This window comes from Globicephala melas, chromosome 9 (assembly GCF_963455315.2).
Source record: "Globicephala melas chromosome 9, mGloMel1.2, whole genome shotgun sequence".
NCBI lineage: Eukaryota > Metazoa > Chordata > Mammalia > Artiodactyla > Delphinidae > Globicephala > Globicephala melas.
Window position 1 is genome coordinate 5,909,177 of NC_083322.1, and position 26,778 is coordinate 5,935,954.

Genomic DNA, 26,778 nt, shown 5'->3' on the forward strand with positions numbered 1-26,778 from the left:
ACTTTTCTTTCCCACTTTTATTTTGAAAAATCTCAAATCCGTAGAAAAAAATTGCAAAAATGTACAATGACCACATGTATGACCTGCACCTGGATTCACCACTTAACACGTGGCCACATTTGCCTTTTCCTTCTCATTCAGCCTCTGAGGCACTGGGGTGAAGGGGTGGGGTTTAGTGAACAGTCCAAAATCCCTGACGTTCCCTTTGTAATTTCAGCTTCTTGTACTGAAAAGGCTCACTGTAATGATGGCTGAAGTGTGGCCCTACATACTTCACACGTGTTTCTTCCTATGTCAAGCCTACCGTGGAGATGCTGAGAGATGAGAACAAATCATCCACACTTTGGTCCCACGGCCAGAAAGGGGCAGGCTCGGGGGACGTGGCCCAGGAACCTCGGCTCTTCCCCACTCCGCTGTGTTTCACACCTTGCCACTCAAGGTGTGATTCAGAGGCCAGCGGCATCTGTGACGCCGGGGACCTTGTTAGAAATGCAGGATCTTGGCCCCAGCTCGGAGTGCAGAATCGGACCCTGCATTTCGACAACATCCTCGGGTAATTAATTTGCAGGTGCATTATGCCTGAGAATTCCTCTCGGGCTGCTCTTTGCTGCTGCCTCTCTCCTCCCACTGTCCTTTGCCCCATGCCTTATATATAAGTGACATATGACGTATGACTTATTCATAAGTCTCTACTGGACACTGAGCTAAAAGATCACCCCCGCTGACCAGGGCCAGGCTGCTGCTGTGTTTCGTGTTTTCCAAAGAGCCTTCTCATGAGCCTGGAGCAGTGATGGGGAAACCCACAGAGGGCTCAAAATGAGCCCCAAACACCACTGAGTCCCACCCACTACTCCCAATGTCATTCTTTACGAGGGTATAGCTTACTCGAACCAAGTGAACTACCGTCAGAGCCCAGGGAAACAAGCGTGCTTGTGCTCTCACTTTAAGGGGGAAGAGTGGGGAATTCCCTGGCGGTCCAGTGGTTAGGACTCAGCACTTTCACGGCGGCCGTGTGCCTGGTACAGTAACATACGAGAGAGAGTAAGGAATACAGGGTCTCCAGCTGAGAGGTACAGCTGGAGTAACGCCTTTAGGACTGCTATCCACCTAGAGCCTCCCAGTTTACAGGGTGACCTCAAATGAAGCCCATTCTTTCATTTGATGCTCACGAGGGAGGTAGCCACAGCTGACCCACACTCTGCCCTGGTCAAGGCTTGCTAACAGGGAGCCGGTGTCCCCAAGCATGCTGCCTCCATGACATCCTCTAAGTGTCCCCTGGTCTTGTACCTGCAGCCCCCGCCCCTCGCAACCTTAGAACTTTGGGACAATGGGACAGAACTCTTAAAACTGGGCTATTCTGGCTTTGCAGGGTAGAGTCCGGGTGGAGCCACAGTTCTTTGGATTCCAGGACCAGCTCACAAAGGGCAGTGTGAAGAGTGAGCACCACAACTGAAGGGTGAGTGAAGTGATGGGAGAACAAAGAGCAAGGTGCGTCCCTGACTCTCAGGCTGGGGTTACTGGGTGGGGAGAAGGCCTGGTGGGGAGAGGGACCCCTGTGTGGGCCAGTCCTGGCTGGGCCCCAGACGTTCACACAGCGACCCTGCCCTCCCCTGCCTGTGGTCAGGCTTCCCTTGGACTATTTTTTTTTGCGGTACGCGGGCCTCTCACCGCTGTGGCCTCTCCCGTCGCGGAGCACAGGCTCCGGACGCGCAGGCTCAGCGGCCATGGCTCACAGGCGCAGCCGCTCCGCGGCATGTGGGATCTTCCCGGACCGGGGCACGAACCCGCGTCCCCTGCATTGGCAGGCGGACTCTCAACCACTGCGCCACCAGGGAAGCCCCCTTGGACTATTAATTCCAGAACCAGGGCTCTGCTCTGGGGAAGGGACCCTGCTCTACACTCATCCCTCACCCCCCCTTCCCGCCCACCACCCTAGACCGTTGCAGCATCCCTGGGCTGCACCTTCACCTGGAGGGCACCAGCTGCAGACTCCGACGGGCCACTTCCTTAGCAGGAGCCCTAAGGGCCGTGCCCATTCTCCATCCTCCTGGCTTATCCCCAGGGACCCCAGTCCCTCACTTTCTCTAAGCCTCAGGGGGTGCTCACTGTAACTACCCTCTCACTCCCCCTGAGGGCCCCTCACTTCACTGAACTCCACCTCGGGACTGTGAGTAACCTTAACGTCACACCTTCTGGAACCTCGACTTCACAGTCCTCAAAAGCCTCTGTGGAGCCCACCTCCCCTACCAGCCGGCCCCCCTCCTCTGGGGCTCAGAGCATCCCTTGCTGGCTACCTCCTCTCCAGAGCTTACCAGCGCCTCTGGGACTCCTCCCACCTCATCTTGCAAGAGCTGTTGGGCCAAAAGCAGCCCCTGCTGGAACCCATGCCCCACCGGGAGCGGCAGTCCTTCCAGTACAGGCTCTCCTCGCTCTACCTGTACTACCTGGGGCTGCTGCGCTGGTTCGACACCCTCTGTGACCAGATGGTGCAGCGACGGCTGCTGGACGGCATGCGGGCCGCGTGCTGGAGCTCAAAGACCATCTGGTTCGCGTGGACCTGTGCGAGACCCACTGCCTGGACCAAGCGCTGCAGGACTTAAAGCTCACCCAGGTGGGCCGGCTGCGGCGAGAACCATGCCCGCGCCAGCTGGGGGCGGGGACATGGGGGGAGGGCTAGCCTGGACCTCCCACTCCTTGTGGAAGCGAGCCACACCCCAGCCAGCTGGGGGTGGGGGTGACCTGGACCTCCTGCAGATACCCCTGGCATTGGGACATCTGCAAGGGAAGGAGGGCAGGGCAGATCAGAGGATGGGGTTTGGGAAGTGCATGTAGGTAGTTGGGGGGTAGCCGGAGGGTCAGGCTGGAGGCTCTGCCTGACTGGGAGGACCCATGAACTCAACTGCAGGGGATTGGTGAAGAGAGTCCCCCAGAGGCTTGTTCCTCAAAGCGTGGTTGGTGGGCCAGCAGAACCAGCATTGCCTAGGAGCTTGTTAGAAATGCAGAACCTCTGGCTGCACCCCGAACCCACTACAGTATTGTGCACCTGCGTTTTCACAAGACCCTCAGGCGATGTGTGTGCACCAGCAAGTTCCAGAGCACAGAGCTTCTGCACCGGCCTCCAGTCTGCCCCAAGGTCATGGTTCACTGGTCCACGTCCAAGGCAGTCTCCAAGTTTCCCCAGCTAGCTGCATCAGACTCAGCTGTGGACTTGAAAGAACAAACATTCTCCAGGCCCTGCCATTCTGCTGTGGTCAAGGCCTAGGAGCCTGCATTTTAAGAGATTCCCAGTTGATTCAGCTGCACAGCCAGGATTGGGACCATTGCCCATTACCTACCATGATCCTACAGAATTCAACTCTGGCCACATGGTGGGGGTGAGGGAAGAGAGGGATTGCTCTTGGGGGGACCTGCCCATAGCCTGGACATTTCCCACCCCAGAGCTCTAGGATGGAAGAAAAGAGCCCCAGTGTCTGTGTGTACAGCTGAAAATGGTAAGGGATTGGCCAGATGGTCTGGATTTTTATTCTCATCTCCCTCTCCCCTGTTGCCCCAAAGGCAGACCTGGAGGTTCCAATTCCCAAATACTTCCAGCTGGAGCGGTCCAGCATCCTGAGGGAACGAGAGCATATGCTGGCAGAGCTCCTGTCCAGACGAGAGCCAGTGTTCGCCGAGGAGGTAAGTCAGGGAGACGCCCTCAGGAACAGAGCTGCCACTCTTCAGGACACAGAGGCCCTGCCCTGCACTTTGCCCACCTCTGGGTAATCCCTGGCCTCCTCATGGCTGCTCTTATGCTCCTTGTAACCTTCCAACACCAAGGTAGAGGGACAGGACTTGTGCACCTAGATGCTCTGGGAAAACCTTACCCCCGGGATGTCTTTTGGGGGCTGGTCTCCCAGCTGCCCGCCTGGATGCAAGCCCTCCCTCATTTCCTCCTCCTTTGCCCCTGCTCTGGCCAGAGCTTTCCAATATTACCCCAGACGGAGGCCATAATCCTACTGCAAAGGGCCAAGAGGGCCAGGCAAGGCAGGCTTCGAGCCACCTTCATGTGAGAGATTCGGAAAAAGGAGGAGGGAGATTGAAAGATTCGGGAGGAAGGGCGGCCCAGGTTCAGTCAGGACGAAGCAGCGATCATCATACAGAAGGTAACCCCCCACCGCCCTCACCCCCACCCTCCCCACACCCAGGAGGAAGGTCAGGGTAGAGTCGCCTCCTCCAGGAAGCCTGCCTGGCTCAGCAATTGATGACAGAAATGTAGGTGCTTGGACTCTGTTGCCCCATAACTAGATATTAAGCTAGAGACCTTCATCAGTCAATAAACATGTCTATTATTTGTTTATTATTTATTCTACATCTTATCCCCAAAAGGACTTAAAGTGGAGTACCATAAAAGCCCCCCAAACAGAAAGACCATTAAAATTAGGGGAGAAAGGGAATTCCCTGGCAGTCCGGGGGTTAGGACTCCATGCTCTCACTGCCAAAGGCCCAGGCTCGATCCCTGGTCAGGGAACTAAAATTCCACAAGCTGCACCGCAGCCCAAAAAATTAAAAAATAATAATAATACAAAAATAAAAATAAAAAAATTAGGGGAGAAAGATCCATAATCCAGCAGCAGAACAGAGTAGACGATCATTCCAAAAGCTTTTAAGACTGTTAAAAATGAGTCCCTAAAATGTATCCTGAGCCTGCTGAGGCAAAAGGAAACATGATGAACGAAATCGAGAACGGATGAGGTCCCGGTGTCTTTGGGGCCTGTGCCACCTGGGGTCACCCTTTACGTTAATCACACCCCATCCCACCTGACTACAGAAAACCCAGCTCTGTCTCTAGATTTCTCCGTGCCTTCCTACTGTCCTGGCGGGCGTGACTCTCCTGTGTCACCTGGCAGCCCTGCTGTCTGCCCTGGCGCGGGGGCATGGCCCCTCTAGCATCCCCCCAAGGGTGCTGTTAAGCCGGCTCACTCTGGGCCGTAGTGGTTACCAGCTTGACGAGATTGGAGGCTGCCTAGAAAACTCCAGGGCAGAAAGGGCCCAGGACTGCTGACCTAGGGCTGCTGGATCTTTCTCTCTTAAATCAATCTCCTCTCCCATCTTCTCTCTCAAGTCCCAGTGCCTCAGAAGCGTCTGTTTCCTAGTCCAATACAGGAAACTTAGAACTCTTTCCCCCCCAAATGCAAAAGCAAACCAATCAACTAACAAGCAACAGCCCTGAGAACAGACATCCTCTCCAAATGAGGTAGATTTTTAGGTTATAAATCAGTAGGCAGAGAACCCCAGCCTGAGTTCCCTGCATCTGAGTGACTGTACCCAGGTCCGGCTGCCCCATGGCTGAGCAGGGGGTCCTCGCCCTCAGGAAGCGTGGAAGCAAGCCTTTGGAGAAGGAAGGTCAGCCCCAAAGCTAGAGCTTCCCTTCCCCCTGAGAGCCAAAGCAAGTCTCTTGTCCCTTTTGTCAGACATCAAGGGTGTGGAAACACTGCGTTCCAGGCCCCGGGTTCCCCACTACACTCATCAGAGGCCCTTAGTTATCGGGGGCCTTTCCCGTGCTAGTCACAGGAAAAGGAGGATGAAGTGGGACGGGGGCCTGGACGCAGAGCCTGCTCACCGAGGCCCTGTCTCAGTGACACTACCAGGGCGATGCCATGGCCCCCTCTGCCCAGCACCCACCCTTCACCCCATGGCACTGGGGTGTCCACGGGTCCGAGAGTGGCCGGCAGCCTGGGAGAGAAGCATTGGGTGAGGGGTCAGGAAACCTGGCCCTGGTCTCGGCTCTGCACCGAACAGCCCTTGGACTTGGGAGAGGCCATGTCCCGGCTCTGGCCTCAGTTTCCTTGTGTCCAAGATGTAGGGGAGCTGCACAGTTCCTACAGCGCCCCACGTCTACGTGCCTGGGTGGAATCAAGCATTTCTTCCAAATGCTGGGGGGATTCTGAGAAGTGAGATCAGGGAGGGCTTCTCGGCGAAGATGGTACTTGAACTCTGATTTGTGCTTCAAAAGATACAGCAGGTTAGAGGGTGGAGATGAGAAGGAGGGGATTCCGGGGCATGGGGTGCTGAGGGGACACAGCCTTGGAGCTGGACACCTTGGGTGCAGACGGGCCCCACCCCGCTCTGGGCTATCCCTGCTCAGGGGGGCAGTTGCCAGTGAGCTGTCCTCTGGAGGTGCCCTCCCCAGAGCTCTGCCCCTCACATCTCAGCAGAAATGCAGTATGGGGAGTGTCTGGGCGCATGTATCCCTGGGTGTGGAGAGATTACCAGCAGAGGAAACGCACTCAGCAGGACCGGCGGACGAGATGGAGTTCATCGGCATGGTGAGTGCTCCCCTCCCCGGCCCTGTACAGCCCCTCCCTGCCCACACCCCCGTCCACTCAGGACTGGGGTGGGCATGAGCGGAGGGGGACCAGGCTGGGGCCAGTGTCCCTGGTTGAGGGATCCTTCCGGGTTTGGTTGAGGGAGAACCACGAAGCCACTGCCAGGCCACATCCCTTTCCGCCCCTCCCTCTCTGGAGCCCTTTGGAAGGAACTCACACGTGGGGCGGCGTGAGGAATAGTAGCCCCAAACATCTGGACCCCTGCTCCATGCCCCCAGCTGGCAGGAGAGGCTGCAGTGAGTGGGTCCCGCAGAGGGAGGCGGCCGCAAAGCCAGTGGGAGCCCCGCCAAGGCTCCTGCAGCCTCTGGGAGAAGCACGGGAGGCCGAGTTGGGATGAGGACACACCCCTTTCACACCAGAGTGGGCCACTTGCTCTGGGGGCCCCAGACTTGCTTCTCCTCTGCTCTGCAGGCAGGATGGCTAAGTCTGAACGAGGTGCCGGGAGCGTGAATGCGCGTGCCGGGGAGTGTGGGCGGCAGGGGTGCGCGTGTCCAGGCAGGGTGGACAGACCCCGCTCCCTGAACCTCGTCTGTCCTCTGCTCTGTGATGGTCTGCCCCCAGCTAACCTCTGCTGACCTAGGAGAGCAAGCCCATGATAGAGGTGAGAGGCCTGATCCCTGAGCGGGGGCTTGGCCATGGGCAGAGCCTGCAGAAGCCCAGCGGATAAAGGCTGATGGGGAGGGCCATGGGCTGGGGGGGCAGAGGAATCGGAGACAAGGGCTGGGATGGCTGCTCCAAGGAGGGCGGACGGCGGCTTAGAAGGAGGGAGGGGCCCGGGTGGCAGCTGCGTGGGAGTGGAGGTCCGAGCTCACTGGGGGGCCGGAGAGCTAGACCCCCAGGAGGCCAGAGCAGGCAGAGGGAGGCCGGGCTTGGGCTTTGGCGGGGCAAGGGCAGGGGGCCACGGCACGGCGGTGGGTGAGGAATGAGCCCGGCCGCCCGGGCCCATCAACATGTGAGCTCAGCGTTTTCAGTAATTGTCTCTGCGCAGAGAGATATTTAAAATACATTTGGGAGCCAATGAGGCGGGAAAGTGGCTGCGAGAGCGGCTGCCGGGCGGGGGGGGGCCGGAGGTTCACAGGGGAGGGTGTGCTGGGGGGAGCGGGCAGCGGGGCCGGCCCGGATGCATCTAGCAAACTCATTATCAGAGTAATTTACGCAGACGAGTTTCAGGCTCCAAACACAATTTCTCCTGCTGCAGGCATGCCCGCTGTTCCGTGTGGGTGTGTACGCGAGGCCTCGCCTGTGCGGGGCTGTGTGCCGGGGGCCGGGCCTCCCCACTCCCACCCCTGAGCCCCTCTGTCTCCCCGTGCACGTCCCCAGCTCCCCTCGTCCAGCCAGGCGGAGCAGTCAGACGTCATGTCCCAGGCCAGCCTCAGGGGGGATGCCCGGAGACTCCTCCAGACGGAGAAGGAGTTCCAGTCGGCCGTGGTGAAGACCCACGATGCCCTCAGGGAGACGGAGGGGCCCGACATGAAAGAGAAAATGAAGGGGCAAATCCGAGTGCCATCAGCCTCAGCTGACCCAACCCTGAGCCCTTCTTTCCCTCCTCATCCCAGTGTTGAACCCCACTTCTGTTTTGTCCTTTGGTCCAGATTGGATTCTCTTCACCATCCCCCCCCACGCCCCGACACGCTGCTGACACACTTGGTTTAAACCTGGGGCCCCCAGCCTACAGGAACAACACCACACGTGACTTCCCATTCCCCAGATGGCAGAGAAAATGCCAGAATAAGATGGGAAAAGCATCCAGGGACGCCCCTGACTAGTCTCCCCTCTATTCTGTAACTATCCACTCCTTCCCTCTCTCCCTCTATCTCCCTGGTCCTTCATCTTTCTCCATCCTTCCCTCTATCCATCTATCCATTCATCCACCCACCCTTTCTGCCACCCGTCTATCTAACCATTCATCGATCCATTTATCCTTCTGTTCCTCCACCCATCCGTCCACCCATCCATCCACCCATCCGTCCACCCATCCATCCATCCATCCATCCACCCATCCACCCATCCATCCATCCGTCCATCCATCCATCCACCCATCCGTCCACCCATCCATCCATCTGTCCATCCATCCATCCATCCGTCCACCCATCCATCCATCCATCCATCCATCCATCCATCCACCCATCCATCCATCCACCCATCCATCCATCCACCCATCCGTCCACCCATCCATCCATCCATCCATCCATCCATCCATCCACCCACCCATCCACCCATCCATCCATCCACCCATCCATCCATCCACCCATCGGTCCATCTGTCTCTCCAACCATGTTACGTTCATTCAGTGCCTTTACTGGCCGATTCCCTGATTATCCACATGAGTCTTTAGGCGGATCCTACCTGATCTTTGCAGACACGACTCCAGAACAGGTACCGTGGAGCTGGGGATAGAAGACTTTCTATGGTAGGTGGAATCTGAGGTTACAGAGAGTTCTGGGCGTAAGCTGAGGGTGGCAGGGGGTGAGGCCACCCTCAGTAGAGGCAGATGTGGTGGAGGAGATGTACGTAGCCAGTGTGATTGCATGGGGAGGAGGGGATACCCAGAAGAAGCTGGAGAAGGCTTCTTAGCCAGCGAGAGGAAACATGTCTGGTGAGAGCACCGTGGCTCCAGGCCCCTGTGGGCTGGGAGAGCAGCAGCTCTGAGCAGAGCACTCCCTCAGTTGCACCCCTTTCTTCCTGGACCCCAGTCAAGTGTCTGGACTCTCAGTGCATGGATCCCACCAGTGACGCTGGGCCTTTGGAGTCCTGGGTCCACCCCTAGCTCAGGCCCTTGGTTCTCTTGCTCCTATCAAATCCCTGTCGTCTTCTCTGAAACATCTTCCCTTGTTTGTCACAGTTGAAAATGGAACTGGAGGTGCAGGTCCAGGAGAGCAAAAAAAAAAGGACAAAAAGAAAAGTAAGGGAAAAGAAAAGGAGAAAAAAGAGAAAAAGAAGAAGAAAAGGAAGGGAGAAATGACCAGGAAGGGGTAAGGCACTGCCTGGACTCATGGACCAGGTGGGCAGGGACAGAAGCTCAGAGAATTCCCAGGGGAAGGCTGGTCCTGGGAGAATCAGGGCCAGAGTTTGTGATGCGTAGAGGTGAGGGGGTCAAAGCCGAAGGATGGGGGACTTCCCTGGCAGTCCAGTGGTTAAGACTTCACCTTCCAATTCAAGGGGTGTGGGGTTGATCCCTGGTCAGGGAGCTAAGATCCCACATGCCTTGGGGCCAAAAAACCCAAAACATAAAACAGAAGCAATATTGTACAAACCCAATAAAGACTTTACAGATGGTCCACATCGAAAGAAATCTTTAGGGCTTCCCTGGTGGCGCAGTGGTTCAGAATCTGCCTGCTGATGCAGGGGACACGGGTTCGAGCCCTGGTCTGGGAAGATCCCACATGCGGCGGAGCAACTAAGCCCGTGCGCCACAACTACTGAGCCTGCGCTCTAGAGCTCGCGAGCCACAGCTACTGAGCCCATGAGCCGCATATCCTGAAGCCCACGTGCTCTAGAGCCTGTGCTCCACAACGAGAGAAGCCACCGCAATGAGAAGCCCGCGCACCGCAAACGAAGAGTAGCCCCCGCTCGCTGCAACTAGAGAAAGCCCGCGCGGCAATGAAGACCCAACACAGCCAAAAATCATAAACAAAAATAAATAAATTTTTGAAAAAAAGAAATCTTAAAAAAAAAAAAGCCGAAGGATGTTTCTGTTCTAGGAAGCAGATACGATGCTGAGAGTACTGCCCTCCAAACCCATCCCTGTGATTAATGCCGGACACGAGGAGTACACAGGTGAGAGAGGAGGGACTGGGGAAGAGTGACCAGGCCTGTGGGGTCTTGGGGTGACCTTGGTCCTGGGGACAGTGGACCTGTGCCATGTATCATGAGGTGGCAGTGTCAGAGTGTGGGTGTGGAGGCCAAGGGGAGAAGGCTAAAGGGGAGAGGGGTGTGAGGTGTGATTCCCTGGGTTGGGGGCATTATGCGTTTGGGTCTGAATCCTGCGGCCACAGGCCTTGGGATCAGGCCTTGGTCCGTGGTCTGGGTGGAAGCGTCAGGCAGCTCGGTGAGGAGAGGTGGACCAGCGCGTGTGTACGCACGTGTGAGATTATTTGTGCATGTGGGTGTGAGTGCATGTGTGCACCTGGAACCCTGACACTCCGTTGCACTCCAACCTCTCCACGGTCAGATCTGTGGAAGAACCGATTTGATAGCCTACATCCCAGAGTTTTGACTCTGAGATCCTCCAGGTAGAGAAGAGGAAGGAAGTGGAGCAAGAGACCAGCCTCCCGCCCGCCACCCGCTGCAGCACGCTCTACGCACTGCCTGCCCCGCGCAGTCCGGGCTCCGTCTGGTCCATCTCGGTCCTCATCCTCCTCTGCCTCTCCTTGGTCACCCTTTTTCCCTGGGGTGTGGATGCAACCCTGACGTGAGGGAATGGGAGTGGCTCTGAGCCCGGGGTCACACCCTCCACCCTCCTCACTGACACTTGAGGGCTCCCTGAGGCGTGCCAGCCCTGTGCCGCGCACTCTGGAAGCATCCACTCACACAATCTTTCCAACAAAGCGTGAGGCAGGCCCCGTGATTTTCCTGACATTATACATGAGAAAGCTGAGGCTGAGAGGTCATGAAATTGCTCAAGGTCACACAGACTTTAAAGAGTGGATCTGGGGCTGGAACTGAAAGCTGACCGACTCCATCTTGGGGGCTCCTCCCCACACTGGTGCCAGCTGAGAGCAAGGCTCAGGTGTGAGGTGTGAATCAGAGTTGGGGTGCAGGGGCTGAGGGTTCCAAAAGAACGACTCCCCTGCCCCGCTGCCTTCACTGGGCTTGTCTGGCTCTTCCCTGAGGTGCCCCTCCACCCTGACTCAGTCCTCACCCTCCTACCTGTCCTCTCCAGCCCCTGGTCGCCCCATCACACCCCCTGCTGTCCCCCCAGGTAAATAAGCTGATGCATCAGGAGCTGAAGAGCCTGCGGCTGGCCGCGGTCAGGGAGGAGGGGAGATCTTCGAAGTCTCCGAAGGCAAGATGAGGGGCCAGGGCTGGCACAAGGAAGGGCACACGCCAGGGAGGCAAGGAACAGAAGACAACTGCCTGTGTGTTTGCTTTCAACCAGAAAAAGGTGGGCATGAAACCTGAGAAGAGGAAGAAAGAAAAAGATCTGACCCCAGACAGGTAGCAGACCCTGCACTTCACCAGGGGTGGTGGAGCGAGCCCTGGCCCAGGACAGATCTGACTTCCGGTCCTGGTTCTGTTGCTGTGTGACCTGGGGAAAGTCACTTAACCTCTCTGATCCCCTGCTCTCATTAACCACGTACCTACCCTACCAAACTCACGGGATAGCTGTGAGGATAAAGCAGAAGCACAAAAAAGTGCTTTGAAAGTGATGACGCAGAGCTTACCAGAGGTCGCTTTCTACTCACCTCTCTGGTGATGCAAGCCCACTGGCGCTGGCTGCCTTCATGGCCGTCCCTCCCAGGAGCATGTACATCTTCAATGTGGTTTCTAGGAAGAGGGCCATGTGTCACCCACACTGGGTTTTTAGAGGGAGGGTCTCAGAGGGCTCTGGTCCTTCTCCACCCCACTCAACCCCCAGAGCACCCACCTGGGGCAAACTGCCTTCTGGGCCAGTGGGACGGTGTTGGGCCTTTGGAGATGGCTGACGACAGGACTTTGGAAGGAGGGCTCCCTACCCCCTCTCCTCATGCCTACAGCACCGCCCCAACCCATCTCTGTGTCCCTTTCCCTTTTCCTCGGGGCCCCCGCTGCGCCATCCTCTGCCAGGTCTGTGGACTCCCTGTTTGAAGAACTCATCATCTTTGGCCTTCTACAGAAGTGCGAGACACCGGCTTTGAAAGACTATGTTGGTGAGAGCCCTCCGCAGCGCCTGCTCCCGAGGTTAAGGAATGGTGCCCCTGGCCATGGCCTTCCCCGCAGCCGACTGCCACCTCCCCAGGGACGCTTCTCCTCGCGTGCCCTGCCCCAGTGGGTGCCACTCACCAGCGGGCCACCTGTCCCCCAGGTGACTGCCTCTGTCTTGGATGGACTCTGAATTTGGCAAACAGGCTGCCTATGCCTTCCCTGTTTGACATATGACAGAATGTGGCCTTGTATGGGGTTCTGCGGCTTGGTGAAAGGCAAGAGCCAGTGCCGGGCAGGTGGCTCTCGGGGAGGCTGGGTGCAGGGTAGGGTGGCCGAGGCAGGCGTGTCCAGCCTGGGCTTCCTAATCCCAGTGCCATGAACTCATGTCGGACTCCCCCCGCCTTCCCCGGGCCCCGCTGGAGGTCACACCCCGACTGGGCTGTCCTGGAAGTCATGTGGGCCCTCGACCTGCTGAGGGGCCACATTTCCAGCCCCTCGCTCAATCCCAAGTGACGTCCCATAGTCTGTCCCATTCCCCGAAGACCAGCCCCCCACCCCCTATAAACACCAGAGGCCAGATCTTTCTGAAGTGGTTTGTCACGTGCCCTTTAATTCCATCCCTTCAAAATCCAGGAGTGCAAACAGATGGTATAGGAAGCAGAAGGGCCATTGGGAGGAGGTGGAGGGCTTTCTCCTGACACCGCGTGTAGCTCTTTGGAATCATGGTTGCTACACCGTTGGACTTCCTCCAGGGCGCCTCCCACAGAGGGCATGCCTGGGGCGTCGCCCAGACCCTAGGCGAAAGCAGTGCCGCCAGGACCCAAACCTCGTCCTGCCCAGCCTGGGGCCTTTGGCCTCACCTGACACAACGTCTCCACCCCTGACCCCCTGCCGGCCCCCTGCCAGCCCCCCGTTTCCTCTCTCAAACTCCCCAGACATACACTTCATGGCTCCCCTCATCTGCTCCATCCTCCTGGTGGGCCCCTCGGGCATGGGGAAGAAGACGCTGGTCAAGGCCGTGTGCACGGAAACCGGTGCCAACCTTTTCGACCGGTCACCTGGCAACCTGCAGGGCAAATGTCCCGGCAAGACCGGGGTGCAGACGTGGGTGCATATCGTCGTTAAGGTCTGGGTCCCCGACGGCATTTATACTTCTCAGACTGTGACAACAGAGCAGGGTGGGCTCAGGAGGTCACCCAGCTGCCCGGTTGGTGTAGTTTCAGGAGCTGGTGAGGTCTCCCTACCAATCCCTGCTGGAGGCTCGTGGATTCCTGAAGCCCCAGGGATGGGGGAGGTGAGGGGAAGTGGGGAGAAGAGTAGTTTCTTCTCATGGCAGAGGTGAGGCTGCACACGAAGCCCCCCGAGCCCGGCGAGGGCAGGGACTCTGCTGTGATGATATGATGGGTATACAAGGGGCTGAGAGGTGGGGTTCGCAGGATGTGGGAAGCAAGGCTGGAGCTCTGAGGTCCGCCATTGCCCGAGGCTGGCCCTGACCCTGGGTTGGACCAGATGGGGAGGTGACCCTTCCCCAGGGACAGCTAATGTCAGGTTTCTATTCTCTGACCTGTCCAGTTGGCTCGGTACCTACAGCCCTCTGGATTGGGAATGCGGAGAAGAATTTCTATAAGCGAGTCCCAAAAAAAGACAAGGAGGTGAGTGAGGGAGCCTGGGCAGAGCCCGTGGGCAGGACAGGCGAGCGTGGGCTTGTTCACGTCACTCCAAACCTCACCCGCCGTGAGGCCTTGGACAAGTCCCCTGTCCTCCTCCTGCCTCGTTTCCTTATCCTTAAAGCAGGACTGACAGTCCTCCCGTCTGCTCCCCCAGGGTCCATGTGAGGCGGAGTGTGGGCACGTGCCCTGTGAATTAGAAGCCCCTATAATGTCACTGTGTCCCCACCCACCTCCCCTCCTTCCCCAGAGCAGATGGACCCCAAGCGAATAAAGAAGGACCTCACCAAGGCCCTGTGACTGCTGAATCCTGGAGACCGCACAAAGCTGATCGGGACCACTGACCGGACGCAGGCGCCTGAGATGAAGGGGCTGTGCCGCACCTACGAGCGGATCCTCCTGCCGCGGCCCGATTATGCTTCTCGCTGTGGTGAGGCCCTGGGACTTGGGGACAGAAGAGAAGGGGTCGAGGGGCCGCCCCTGCCGAAGCTCCCCGCTTCTTCCCATCCCCACTGCTCTGAGGCCTCACCTCCACAGCCAGGGGTTCTGGAAGTGTCACTGGATAAGCGGCCCAGCGGTCTGGGTCCTGGCCTGGTTCTGTAGACACGGGCAGGCCACTTTAGTCTTTGGAGTCTCACTTTCCCAGGTTAAGAGGGGAGGCTGACCCTTACCTTCCTGGGAGGAGAGGCGCGGTTGCACGTAGGGCCGCCCTCCAGAAGCACAAGCTCTTTCCAGATACAGACAGAAGCGCCCACTGCCTCTCCCTGCCCCGTGTCCTCCCCCCATGCCCACAGTGCTCTGGAAGCATATGATAGAGGCCCAGGGAGTCCAGGTGACCCAGAGCCTGGACATCAGTGCCCTGGCCAAGGTGGCTGATGGCTACACACCTGGCTGCGTTCTCCAAGCCATCCAAGCAGTGCTGACGGAACGGCGGCTCCTGTAATTGTCCAAGCGGCCCCTGGTGGCCTCAGAGATCCTGCGGCACCTGGCGAAGCTGGACCCGGTGTACAGGGAGGAGGAGGAGTCCCTGGAGGTGGGGCTTTGGGTGGGGATGGGGTGGGGGGAGGGGTAGGCAGGGAGGAGGGCTGAGGGCCAGCACCAGTTAGGGAGTCGGTCCTCTGAAGCCCCAGGCTCACAGCCCACTTTGGAGCCCCCCCTCTGCTCCCCGTGGAGCTCAGCTGGGAAGGGAAGAAGAATCAGGAGAAGGACAGGTGGGCAGGGCTGTCTCACCTGGTTTCCTCGACTTGGGGGGAGGGGGGAGTCCGAGAGCGGCACCTGCATATTGGGAGCCCTTGGTTGGTTCCTGCACCAGCAGCTACTCACGTCCCCACCTCTGAATCCCTTTCCACCCCCAGGGATGGCCGTGGAAGCACGGAGAGAGGGCTGCAGGGCAGGGGAGGGGGGCTCGCCCCTGACAGTGGCTGGCACGCTGGCCTAGAGTATTTGGTGAAGAGCAAGGGGAACCACGAGTCTAGCAGGACACAAGGACCCCAGAGGAGAGCTGAGGACACAGACCCGTCTAAAGGGAAGGGCAGGGCCAGGGAGCAGAGCCGAGGGTCAGAGCCAGTGCACCTACCGTTCCTCCTCTGCCTCCAAACCAGGACTGGTACTTCAAGACCCCGCTGGGCGAGAAGAGGATGAAACTCATCAAGGACCAAGATGCCGCCAAGGAAGCCAAGCTGGCAAAGGAGGAGAAGAAAAGGAAGTGATGCTGAGGCCGGAGTGCCTGAGATTAGCGATGGGATGGTGTGGGGGGGGGACCCCACAGGCGAAGGGGCCAGGGGCAGAGGGATAAACGGCCAGACGGCGCGGGCACCTGCTCTCTTTGCCCATCTCCGTGCTTCCCGTCCCTGGCTCTGTGCCCCTGCCCGCGCCCAGCCTCTCCTGACCTCCCATCCAGACCCCACCTGGGTCTTCACCTCCTGTCATTCTACTGTCCTGTCTCCCCAGCTCTCTTCCTCCTCGAGGTATTTCAGGGAGAAAAACAAGAAAAGAAAGACAAAGGGAAAGAGGAGAGAGGGGAGAGAGAAGGTCTGTAGTAAGTATGGAAAAAGAAAAAAGCCAGAGTCTGGGCACCAGTGGACCCTGGTTCTAGCCCCACTTGGCACGAACCTCCTGTGGTCTTGCACGGTACTTTCCTGTCTCTGGGCCTCAGTTTCCCTAACTGCGGAGTGAGGAGAGGTTGGATCCACTAATCTACAAGGTCCCTTCTACTCTAGGGTTTGGTTATTTCTACAAGAGCCTCTGGGAAGTCGGGGAGGTGAGGGCTCTGGGGCAGCGGTTGGGCGGGGTAAGGTGGGGAGAGAAGGTTCTAGGGAAAAAGGCTGTAGGGAAAGGCAGGTGTTTGTGGCCACAGCAAGGGCTGCGGGTAGATCCAGTGCCTTCTATGCGAATGCTCCACCGCTTTCCTCTGGACACCACCCCTCCCCCCCTACCTGCCCAAGCTCTGCACTGCTTGCTCTGACCCGCGGGGGGCTTGCAGGGGTCACAGCCTCCTGCCCCTGGTGGAAGTCCACCCGCGGGCTCCCCTTGTTGTGGGAGCTGGAGTCCGGGAACTCGAGGAGCAGGGGACAACCATGCCACCGAGGGCTGGGAGCCCCAGAGTTCTCTCCGAAGAAGCCAGGTAAGGAATGTGTGAATAGAGGTCAAAGCATGTTCTACGTGTCATGAGAACCAGGTGAGGGGAGACCGCTGGGTTGGTGCAAGGAGGCCCTGTGCTGGGCAGTGGTCCCCAGGGGCTGGGTTTTGAATGTCCTTTCTCCCCTGTCCCCTTTTCACCTCCCCAGGTGGGAGTAGTCTCATCCTCCACCCTAAGGTGCCCGAATGGGCAGAGCCACTTCCTCCTCACTCTCCAGGTAGCGATGCCACGGGGGCCCCTGGGGCCACCTAGGGAGAGGGGGGTCAGCACCGAGGTGGGCTGCCTGGAGGCCAAGCCCTCTTTCCCCTGCACAGAAGCCCGTCTTCCAGAGAACCCCTGGAGGGGATTCCTCACAGAGTGGGGTGTTCTCTGCTGTTGGACCCTGCTGTCCCCCTCCCTTGCATTTGGAAGTGGGAAGGTGTGGGGCTAATTGGTGGCATTTGGGAAGGCAGGAGAAATTATCTGGTACCCACGCGCCCTCCCTGTGGGATCAGAGCCCCGGCCGCTGGAGGCCAGCGTGGTGAAGTACAGGATAGATGAGAACGAGGGAGAAAAGGGCAGCTTGAAAGCCCCATCCCCCATCCCCACTCCCACCCCTGCAACAAGGTGTCACACCTTGGCCGAAGCCCTCCCCGCCTCTGGGCTCCATTTTCCTTTACCTCTGAAATTGTGTATTGGACACCAGGTCTGGGTGGTCCGTTCAACCCTGCTGCATGCAGCTCAGGGTCAGAGGGCTCCACCCTAATTCCCAGCCCCAGACTGACGCCTCCTTCCCTGCCGCTGACAGCTAGGATGTCTGGGCTATTCAAGGGCTATTTGTGGCGTGGCCTCTGTGTGCTCCCTGCCCCTCCCACACCGGACCTGCGCCTGGCTTGGGCCCAGCACCTGCCCACCCAGTCCGCCAGCGGCATCGCCCTGTGTCCTGCCGCTTGGGCTCTCTCTCCCTGAAACTGGCCATGCCAGGGAGAAGGAGCTCCCCTCCCCACTGGGGACACCGTCTGGGGTGCCTCCGTTCGGCCTCAGCCTGCCGGGTCTGGGGTCCCCGGTCCTGCCCAGCCCGGGAGGCCCCTCAGCGCTCGCCGCTGCTGTGCCGGGACATGGCGCTGCAGAACGCCCTGTACACGGGAGACCTGGCGCGGCTGCAGGAGCTGTTCCCCCCGCACAGCACAGCTGACTTGCTGCTGGAGAGCCGGGCGGCCGAGCCTCGCTGGATCAGCCACCAGAGGGGTGAGGGGCGGCCGGGGGGACACGGGCTGAGGGCGGGGGGCCTGGGCGGACCGCACCAGGCGCAGAGGTACCAGGTGCTTGAGGACGAAGTGTGCTCCCGGGCTGTTTCTCTCCCACCCTGAGGCTTGCCTAAACCTTGGCCCGGGAGAGAAGTCATGCGGAGCCTAGAATAGCTCCGGCTGAGCCCAGGGGCCAGGTCAGGCGAGGCTCCACACACGGAGACACTCTCCTTGCATCCGTTCCTGTCCCCTCCTCCTCTCCTCCTCTCTGCCTTTGGCCCCTACCTCTCCTCCCCGAGCCCCCAGCCCCCTTCCCCCACCCTCCCACGCTGCCCTCATGAGCTGGTCCCCAGAAGAGTGCAGGGAGCACGGCGAGCCCCCTGGTGACCGACATGCCCTCTGTGCCAGGCTGGTGGAGAAGCCCAGCGGAGGGTCCGCCGAGCGCCGGGAGGCAGGCCCGAGACCCATCGTCACACGCGCGGCCTCGGGACCCGCCCTGGCCTTCTGGCAGGCGGTGCTGGCCGGGGATGTGGGCTCTGTCTCCTGCATCCTCGCCGACTCCAGCACCGGCCTGGCTGCGGACTCCGTCTTTGATACCAGCGACCCAGAGCGATGGAGGGATTTCCGCTTCAACATCCGTGCTCTGAGTACGGGCCAGGGACACTGGGGGGTCTGAGCGGGAGAGGGAAGCCTGGGGAAGGAGCTCTGGGCTCCCTCTTCCTGGCCTCCGCCCACCTCCCCCGTTCGTTGCCTGGCAGCTCCTTGCCTCCCTCCAGGGTCTGAGGCCCAGGTCCCGTCTCTCCCTAGGACTCTGGTCGCTGACGTACAAAGAGGAGCTGACCACCCCACTGCACGTGGCGGCCAGCCGGGGCCACACAGAGATCCTGCAGCTGCTGCTGAGGCGGAGGGCGAGGCCAGACAGTGCCCCTGGGGGCCGCACCGCCCTGCACGAGGCCTGTGCCGCAGGCCACGCTGCCTGCGCGCATGTGCTGCTGGTGGCCGGAGCCGACCCCAACATCCCTGACCAGGATGGGAAGCGCCCCTTGCACCTCTGCGGGGCGGCCAGCAGCCTCGAGTGAGTGACCCCTCGCCTCAACCCCCATTCCACTCGTAGGGGAGGCAAAGAGACGAGCGCAGGGAGGATGAGGGAGCGCGTCGAGGGCTGGCAGGCCTGGTGAGCTGGGGCTCAGGTGGGAGTCAGGATGCGATTTCCCCCCAAGCCATCCTACCACTGGCCTGGTGAGCTTTGGAATGGCCTGTCCTTGCACCAGCTTCTGCCTCCCCAGGGCCGGAGGAGGGCTGTAGCAGGGCCCGGCTGCGTGGCTGGCACGGGGGAAGTTGTGGCTCCTTTATGGGGAAGTGGTGTAAAGTTTTCATTTTTCTGAGCTTATGTCCCAGGCACCGTGCATAGTACAGCAGTAAATAAGGCACGATTCTGCCCTCAGGGAACTGACTGTCCAGTGATCCAGATAGGCTGTCGAGGATAGCAGGCCCCCAGTTAGGGCCTGTGGTGGTCCTTGAGGGCAGGGTCTGGTTCTCAGCTTGGCAGGTCTAGCGTTTCCATATTGGCAGGCACCCTCAGATAAATGGGCTCGGGGACTGAGCCCAGCTAACCAGACTCACAAGAAACCAATGGCTATACCCAAATGTAATAATGTATTATTTACTGTAGAGGACATTCCTTTACAGTGACCCAAATAATTGTGCCCTATGTGGAGGGGACCTTGGAGAATGAGTCCTCATAATTTTTTGATGAATCTGGAAGCCCGGAAAAGGGAGCCTTGGCAGATCTATGAACTAACTGTATGTACGACAGAGGCCTTCTCTCTACTGACGACACACCTGCCAAATTTCACATCTTGCCCCTGAATGGTGCCACAGTTTTGATCCTTGGGTCCCCCTTTCGTGGACCTTCCTCCTCCTGTTAGCCTCATCGGCCCTCAGAGGATTCTACCGACTTCCTCGTGTTATGGTTGGAGATGTGTTCTACATCAGCGTGGTCCAATACAAATACACCATGAGCCACGTATGTAATTTAAAATTTTCTAGTAGCCCTACCAAGGCATGAAAAAGAAACAGGTGAAATTCATGTTTAAATCGTGGCGAATTACACGTCACATAAAATTTACCATCTTAACCATTACTCAGTGCACAGTTCAGCGGCACTAAGTACATTCACATTGTTGTGCGACCATCACCACCATCCAACGCCTGAACCTTTTTAATCTCGCCGAACTGAAATTCTGTATCCTTTGAACAATAACTCGCCCTCCCCCTCCCCCCCAGCCCCTGGCAACTACCGTCTACTTTCTGACCCTATGAATCAGACTGCTTTCAGCACCTCTGATAAGGGGAATCACACAGTATTTGTCCTATTGTGACTGCCTTATTCCGTTTAGCATAACGTCCTCAGGTTCATCCAGGCTGTAGCACGCAACAGAATTTCCTTCCCTTTTACAGGCTGACTAATACTCCATGGTATAGATCACATTTTATTTATCCATTCCTCTATTGATGGACAATTAGAGTGCTCCCATGTTTTGGCTATCGTGAATAATGCTGCTATGAACATGGGTGTATAAATATCTGTGAATCAAGTGAAATTAATTTTAATAATATATTTTATTTAGCACAATGTATCCAAAATGTCATCATTGGGCTTCCCTGGTGGCGCAGTGGTTGAGAGTCCGCCTGCCGATGCGGGGGACGCAGGTTCGTGCCCCAGTCCGGGAAGATCCCACATGCCGCGGAGCGGCTGGGCCCGTGAGCCATGGCCGCTGAGCCTGCGCGTCCGGAGCCCGTGCTCTGCAACGGGAGAGGCCACAACAGTGAGAGGCCCGCGTACCGCAAAAACAAAAAAAAATGTCATCATTTCAACATGGAACCAATATAAAAAGAACACATGAGACACTTTACATTCTCTTTTTGTACCAAGTCTTCAAAACTGGTGTGTATTTTGCACTCACAGCACGTCTCCATCAGGACTAGCCGTCCTGCAAGGGCTCGGTGGCTGCACGTAGCCGGTGGCCACTGATTGGACGATGCTGTTCTATGCAATCCCACATTCTTTGGCCGTGTTTCAGCCCAGGCTCCCTGAGATCACACTTTGTGACAATCATTGCTTCCTTTTTTGAATAAGCAAGTGTATTTTTAAAATTATTTTGGAGAATTTCAAACATATAGAAAGGTGGACAGGATAATATAATGAGCCCCCACGATCCACCACCATCTATGCCACCCACTGTCCCCACCCAACGAGGCCATTATGAACTCTCATGCTGACAGCTTTTCAGGCATTGTCTTATATGCCACTCACAGCAACCTCTTCGGTCTAGGTATCAGCAATTATCCCCATTCTATAGATGAGGAAAGTGTCACTCGAAGACGCTAAGTTCCCTTAGCCTTGAATTTAAGGGCACACATCTTGGCAGGCGTACACAGTCTTCTGAGAGGACCATCCTGGAGCAGATCTGGCGGCCGATTTTGGTTTTGGTCTTTCTCCCACTGCCCCAGTTTCCATTTGTGCTCACTTCTGCGTCCCCTTCCCCCCTCCTCCTCCCGTCCCAGCACGCAGAGCCCTGGCTTGAGAGAGGGCACTAAAGATGCTGCAGGATGTTGCTGGATGCCCAGTGCCAGCCAGGATGGAAGGAGCAGACAGCACCAGGAGCCACCCAAGGGTCCCCCCAGGTTTGCTTTGCTCAGACCGGCAGGAACACAGGGGTGAAGGTCTGCACCCCGTTTTCCTCCCCTCGGCCGTCTCGCCCTTACTAGGTGTGCAGAGCTGCTCCTGAGGTTTGGAGCAAAAGTGGATGGTCGGTCCGAAGAAGAGGAGGAGACCCCTTTGCATGTGGCCGCCCGGCTGGGCCACGTGGAGCTGGCAGACCTACTTCTAAATCGGGGAGCATGTTCCAATGCCCGCGATGCTGAAGGCTGGACCCCGCTGCTGGCCGCCTGCGACGCCCGCTGCACGTCCCCCGCTGACGCCGAGGCCACCACCGCCCACTGCCTCCAGCTGTGCCGCTTGCTGCTCTCGGCCGGGGCCGACGCCGACGCTGCTGATCAGGACAGGCGGCGGCCCCTGCACCTGGCCTGTCGCCGAGGCCATGCGGACGTCGTGGAGCTGCTCCTGTCCTGCGGCGTCAGTGCCAACGCCATGGACTATGGGGGACACACGGCCCTGCACTACGCGCTGCAGGGCCCGGCTGCAGCCCTGGCCCAGGGCCCCGAGCACACGGTGCGGGCGCTGCTCAACCACGGTGCCGTCCGCGTGTGGCCTGGGGCTCTCCCCAAGGTACGGGGCTAGGGCCCGAGGGAGGGCAATGAGAGCGAGGGCACGGGGAGACCCAGACCTGTGCTCCATCTTGCTCTGGGTGCAGCTCCAAACTTGGGCACATAGGTCAGTACTTTGTCTTTCATTCATCATGTAAGCAAAGCCCAACAGGGGGCAAACAGCACACCGGCAGGAGGGGTGTATGCGTGTGTGCGTGCACACACGTATATACACTGTGTGTGTATGCATATAACGTGTTTGTACGTGCGTATGTGTTTGCATGTATGTGTGATGAAGGGAGACTGAGGGCACTGGGGCCAGATTATAAAGGAGCTGAAAAGACAGAAGGAGCCAGGACTGATGAGGGTGGCAGGGAGTCGTTTCTTCATCAGCGGAGAGAGCTGATGAAAGAAGCATTTAGGAGGCTCCCCCTGGCAGTGGGACCCTGAACATGAGACACTCCAGGCACAGGAGACGCTTGCCCAGGGCAGAGTGATAAGCCTGGGTCATGAGGTTCAAGGCCTCCTGACCATCTGCAGATGGACATGGTCCTTGTTTCCAAGAGCTTAGCAGAACATACACCACCGAGACCAGCAGCTGCTATCCTGGCACCAAAGAAAAACACCTTTCGCTGTCAATTTCCAATCTCTGTCTTATTTTACGTTAATATCCCCCGAGGTGGGTTCAGCTTGCAGACCTGTGCTACCGAGGCACTGGCAGGGGACACTATCCATGCTGTGCCGTGTCTGGAGGGGCTCTATAGTATCACGGAGGATGCTGGACCTGGGGTGGGGACCCTCGTTCTCCAAGGAGCTGGGTCAGGATGGGTATAGGGCAGCAGGCGCAGGTTCCCCGCCCCGCCCCCGCGCTTGAACCATCCAGTCCCGTGGGGTCCTGGACTCTCCCTGCTGTCCCTGCCTCTCTTCTTCACTCATAAACCTAGAAGCATCTGTCTAGTTTCCTAAGCAAGACCAAATAGTTAAACAGCCCGAGAGTTCGGCAGATTGGTCTCCCCTTTGGGAAAATACAAGAAAATCAACAATTAACACTAATTAATCTCCTATTAACACCAGATAATTAGGAGACGAGCAATTCCCTGTAATCTGACAGTGGTTCTGACAGCTAATGATATCCCCTTCGGGGAAGGGGTGGGAGAAGGAGGCAGAGCAGCAAACGGATTTCCTGGGACCCCACTGCCTGTCCCTCAAGCCGTGTTCTGTCCACACGGCCTTGGGGACAGGCTGGCACGGCAAAGTGCCCCATTCATCCCTTCATCTGGCCTCCACGACATCCCAAGCGATCAGAAAGTCGGCATTCATCTCCCACAACCTGCAGCTGCTCCAGGCTTGGCTGGGGTGCCTGTCCTCCAGTGAGGAACCCCTCCCTGCAAGGAGGCCTCTATGGCCACACCTCCAGGCTTGCATTGCTGGAACTACAACTTGGGCAAGTTACTTAAGTTCTCTGTGCCTCAGCTTCCCATGTCTGTAAAATGGGGATAACCTTGTAGGGACGAGGATTAAGAGTCAACGCACGTGAAGTGCTAAGAAAATATCTGGCATAAATTATGCACGATAGAAATGCTAGCTGTTGTGCTCGTTTCCTGTCGTGGCCGTAACAAAGTACCACAAACTGCGTGGCTTAAAACAGTAGAAGTGTATTCCCTTTCGGCTCTGGAGGCTGGAAATTTGAAATCCAAGTTTAGGTAGGGTTGGCTCCTTCCAGAGGCTCTGAAGGAGAACCTGTCCCAGGCCTATCACCTAATGTCGGGTGGTTTCCCACAATCCTTGGCTTGCTTGTAGATGCATCGCTCCAATCTCTGCCTGTGTCATCACATGACATTCTTCCTGTGTGTCTGTGTTCTCTCATAAAGACAGAAGTCATATTGGATTAGGACTCACCCCAATGACCTCATTTTTAACTTGATGACATCTGAAAAGACCCTATTTCTAAGTAGGTCACATTTATAGGTACTGGGATTAGGACATCAACATACCATTTGGGGGACTCAGTTCAACCCACAACAGCTGTTCCTTGGCTGGCTGGCCATCCTGCGTGGACGGACAGGGTACCAGCTGTGTGTGGTAACCCCTAGAGCATTGACGCAGCTCTGCCCCCTGCAGGTGCTGGAGCGCTGGTGCACGTCCCCGCGGACCATTGAGGTCTTGATGAACACCTACAGTATCATGCAGCTTCCCGAGGAGGCCGTGGGCCTGGTGCCTCCTGAAACTCTGCAGGTCAGATTCTAGGACCCTGAACACACACTCATTCAGCCTGCCCCAAGAGACTTCTACTGCCTAAAGGGAAGCCCTGTGGGTCCCCCCACTCCGCCCCACAGAAGTTACTCAGAAAAAGAAAACTCACATTGGGAACACGTGAAGCACTCCCTACTTCTAAGAGGCTCCTGGAGACCCACTGGCCACCAGCCTCCCCTCGCTAGGAGAAGTAGGTGCCACGTGTCCAAGACTCCTTCTGAGACCCTCGTTCTGCCCCCAGAAGTACCACCGTTTCTACTCCTCCCTCTTGGCCTTGGTGAGGCAGCCCAGATCGCTGCAGCATCTGAGCCGCTGTGCCCTCCGTGCTCACCTGGCGGCCTGCCTGCCCCATGCCCTGCCCCGCCTGCCCCTGCCAGCCCGCCTGCTCCGCTACCTGCAGCTGGATTTCGAGGATGTGCTCTACTAGGTGAGCCCTGGGCTCTGTGGACAGTCCCAGCCATTGGGGGCTGGGGTGGGGGAGTGGGGGGAATGGGTCGGAGTCAAGAGAAGAGTTGGGGGCAGGGCCCTCGACAGAACCACCCAAATTCCCAGACCACCGGACGTCTCTGAATCCACATCTCTCCTTCCAGATGTCCACTGCCTTTTGAGAGAGTCTGAAAGCAGATGCCCCATGCCCTAGGGGATGTCAGCCCACGGCTCACAGCACCTGGAACTCAGGACTGAGTTGAACGGATTCAGGTGGAGGTGGCCCTCTCAGCAGGAGGTCCAGCTCCACAGGCAGATGTGGATGTCATCATTCCCACCAGGAGAGGCAGATGGGCCATGTGGCCAGGTGACATCTGATGGACAGAGAGCCGGGACTCATGGCAAATGATAGATACTCCTCTTGGGGTCCCCTGAGGCCCCCTCCAGCTTGTCCAAACCCTGTATGCACATTAAAGATCTCCAGGCCTCTGTTACTCGGTGCTGTCTCCAACAGCCCTTCCTCTGAGCTGGCTGGCCCACAGGGCACTCGAGATGGGCAGATTTATGGAGTCTCCCTGGATCTACCCCATGGTGCCAGCTGCATGGCATCCACTAGCTATTGAGGGACCCCAGGCAGACCTGCCCCTCTGGCCCATGCTGTGGGGGAATAGCCACCAGGTGAGATAGTATCAGAAAAGGGCTGAAGGAGAGCCAGCCAAAGGACAGGGGCCAGAGGACCGGGGGGAGCAAAGAGGCTTGTGTAGGGCAGAGCCGCTGCGGAATGAGGCAGCGCAGACAGTGGGGCAGGATGGTAAAGGCAGCCTTGGGGTTGGGCAGTGAGGTGAGGGTCAGGAAGACAACGGGAAGGTGGGTGCACAGGCCAGCGAGCACCGCAGGGTAACCACAGTTCAGGTGAGAGTGAAAGACCCAGGTTTAGAAAAACCACAACAACTCTACCTACTGCCTGTCCTGTAGGTCAGGGAGCGCCAGAAGCACACCTGGTTCCTGTCTCTCCCGTAACTGCTCCTTCAATTAGGCACTGAGCTGAGAGGTAACACCCCTGGGTTCTAGTCCCAGCTCTGCCCTTAACTTGTGGAACAGAAGTCTCGTCCCTTCTCTGGGCCCAAGTTTCTGCATGTGTAAAACAAGAGACAAGGAGAGAGTCCCTTAGGGTCTTTGCAGTACCAGGATTTTAAGAACTTGTAGGCGCCCCGCCACCCAGGAGGCAGCCTGCAACCACTGGAGGGAGGGGGAGCTGCTCGGAGCCACGGAGCAGCCAATCCAGTGCACTGTGATCCGTGACGTCAGGGGTCGCCGGACGGATTTCCCCGGGCCCCAGAGTGCGCACGCGCCGGAGTTCACAACTTTCCCACCAGCCGCTGGGAGCGAGGCGGCAAATGGCGGGGCCCAGAGGGTGCGAGGCGGCGGGGGCGGGGCCTGGGCGAGACCGACCGCGCGGAGCTCGCGAGGGCATCGAGAGGGCCGCGGAGGTGAGTGGACCTTGATTCCCACCTGGCCTCACAGGCCTTGGGCTGACCGCCCCGTTTGGGCTTCCACGTGGGGGGCGCGGGGCGCGCGACGAGGATGGGACCGCCCGACGGGAGGGGCTGCGCCTGGAGCCCAGGCCCACAAGCAGTGGGGGCCGACCGAGGCCTGGCCCCTCATTTGTAGACGCTCCAGGCTGGGCCAGTCCCCACAGGCCCACCTCACAGGGGAAGTGGGCGCAGGCGAAGAGACAGGGGTGGGGGAGCGGCTTCTGGCCGGGCTTGTAGTCACGCGTGGTTCCGCTCACTGCTTGGGGCCTTCCCCGGGGAGCCCCGTCTTATCCCACTCGGGGTCCTGGGGAGAATGCCCCCCTGGCCATTCGTTTGTTTAGCAGAGGTTTGAGTGCCTCTTGTGGCCTGGGCGCCGGCGACACAAAGGCCTGTCTCTCTGGTCCCCACTAGAAAGTTCACTCTAGTGGGGACAGAGACACTAAGCAAACAGATGGGAAAGTAGCAGAGTGATAAGCCCTTCGCAGAGGAATTCCCCGGTGATTGACCAAGAGTGACTGGGAGCTATTTGAGTTCAGGTGACGTGGAAGCCTCCTC

The 26,778-nt window shown here is 58.1% G+C and overlaps 2 protein-coding genes across 2 annotated transcripts; both read left to right on the plus strand.

Annotated features, from left to right (window-relative positions):
• Window positions 1-311: 311 nt before the first annotated feature.
• IQCA1L (IQ motif containing with AAA domain 1 like) lies at window positions 312-17,434 on the plus strand. Its single transcript, XM_060305232.1, is given in 26 exon segments — window positions 312-553; window positions 2,306-2,508; window positions 2,511-2,611; window positions 3,556-3,675; window positions 3,957-4,141; window positions 6,234-6,280; window positions 6,283-6,305; window positions 7,686-7,951; window positions 8,657-8,741; window positions 9,208-9,249; window positions 9,252-9,342; window positions 10,071-10,142; window positions 10,537-10,569; window positions 10,572-10,635; window positions 11,283-11,382; window positions 11,464-11,522; window positions 12,132-12,214; window positions 12,370-12,478; window positions 13,137-13,335; window positions 13,782-13,800; window positions 13,803-13,861; window positions 14,132-14,306; window positions 14,671-14,909; window positions 15,478-16,499; window positions 16,663-16,731; window positions 17,302-17,434. Coding segments are annotated over 24 exon segments (2,724 nt in total). The 3' UTR covers window positions 15,586-16,499; window positions 16,663-16,731; window positions 17,302-17,434.
• Window positions 16,626-25,072, plus strand: ASB10 (ankyrin repeat and SOCS box containing 10). The gene is given in 9 exon segments (XM_060304982.1): window positions 16,626-16,708; window positions 16,710-16,731; window positions 17,302-17,741; window positions 18,149-18,387; window positions 18,548-18,815; window positions 21,512-22,031; window positions 24,131-24,244; window positions 24,504-24,689; window positions 24,853-25,072. Coding segments are annotated over 8 exon segments (1,872 nt in total). The 3' UTR covers window positions 24,853-25,072.
• Window positions 25,073-26,778: the final 1,706 nt, after the last annotated feature.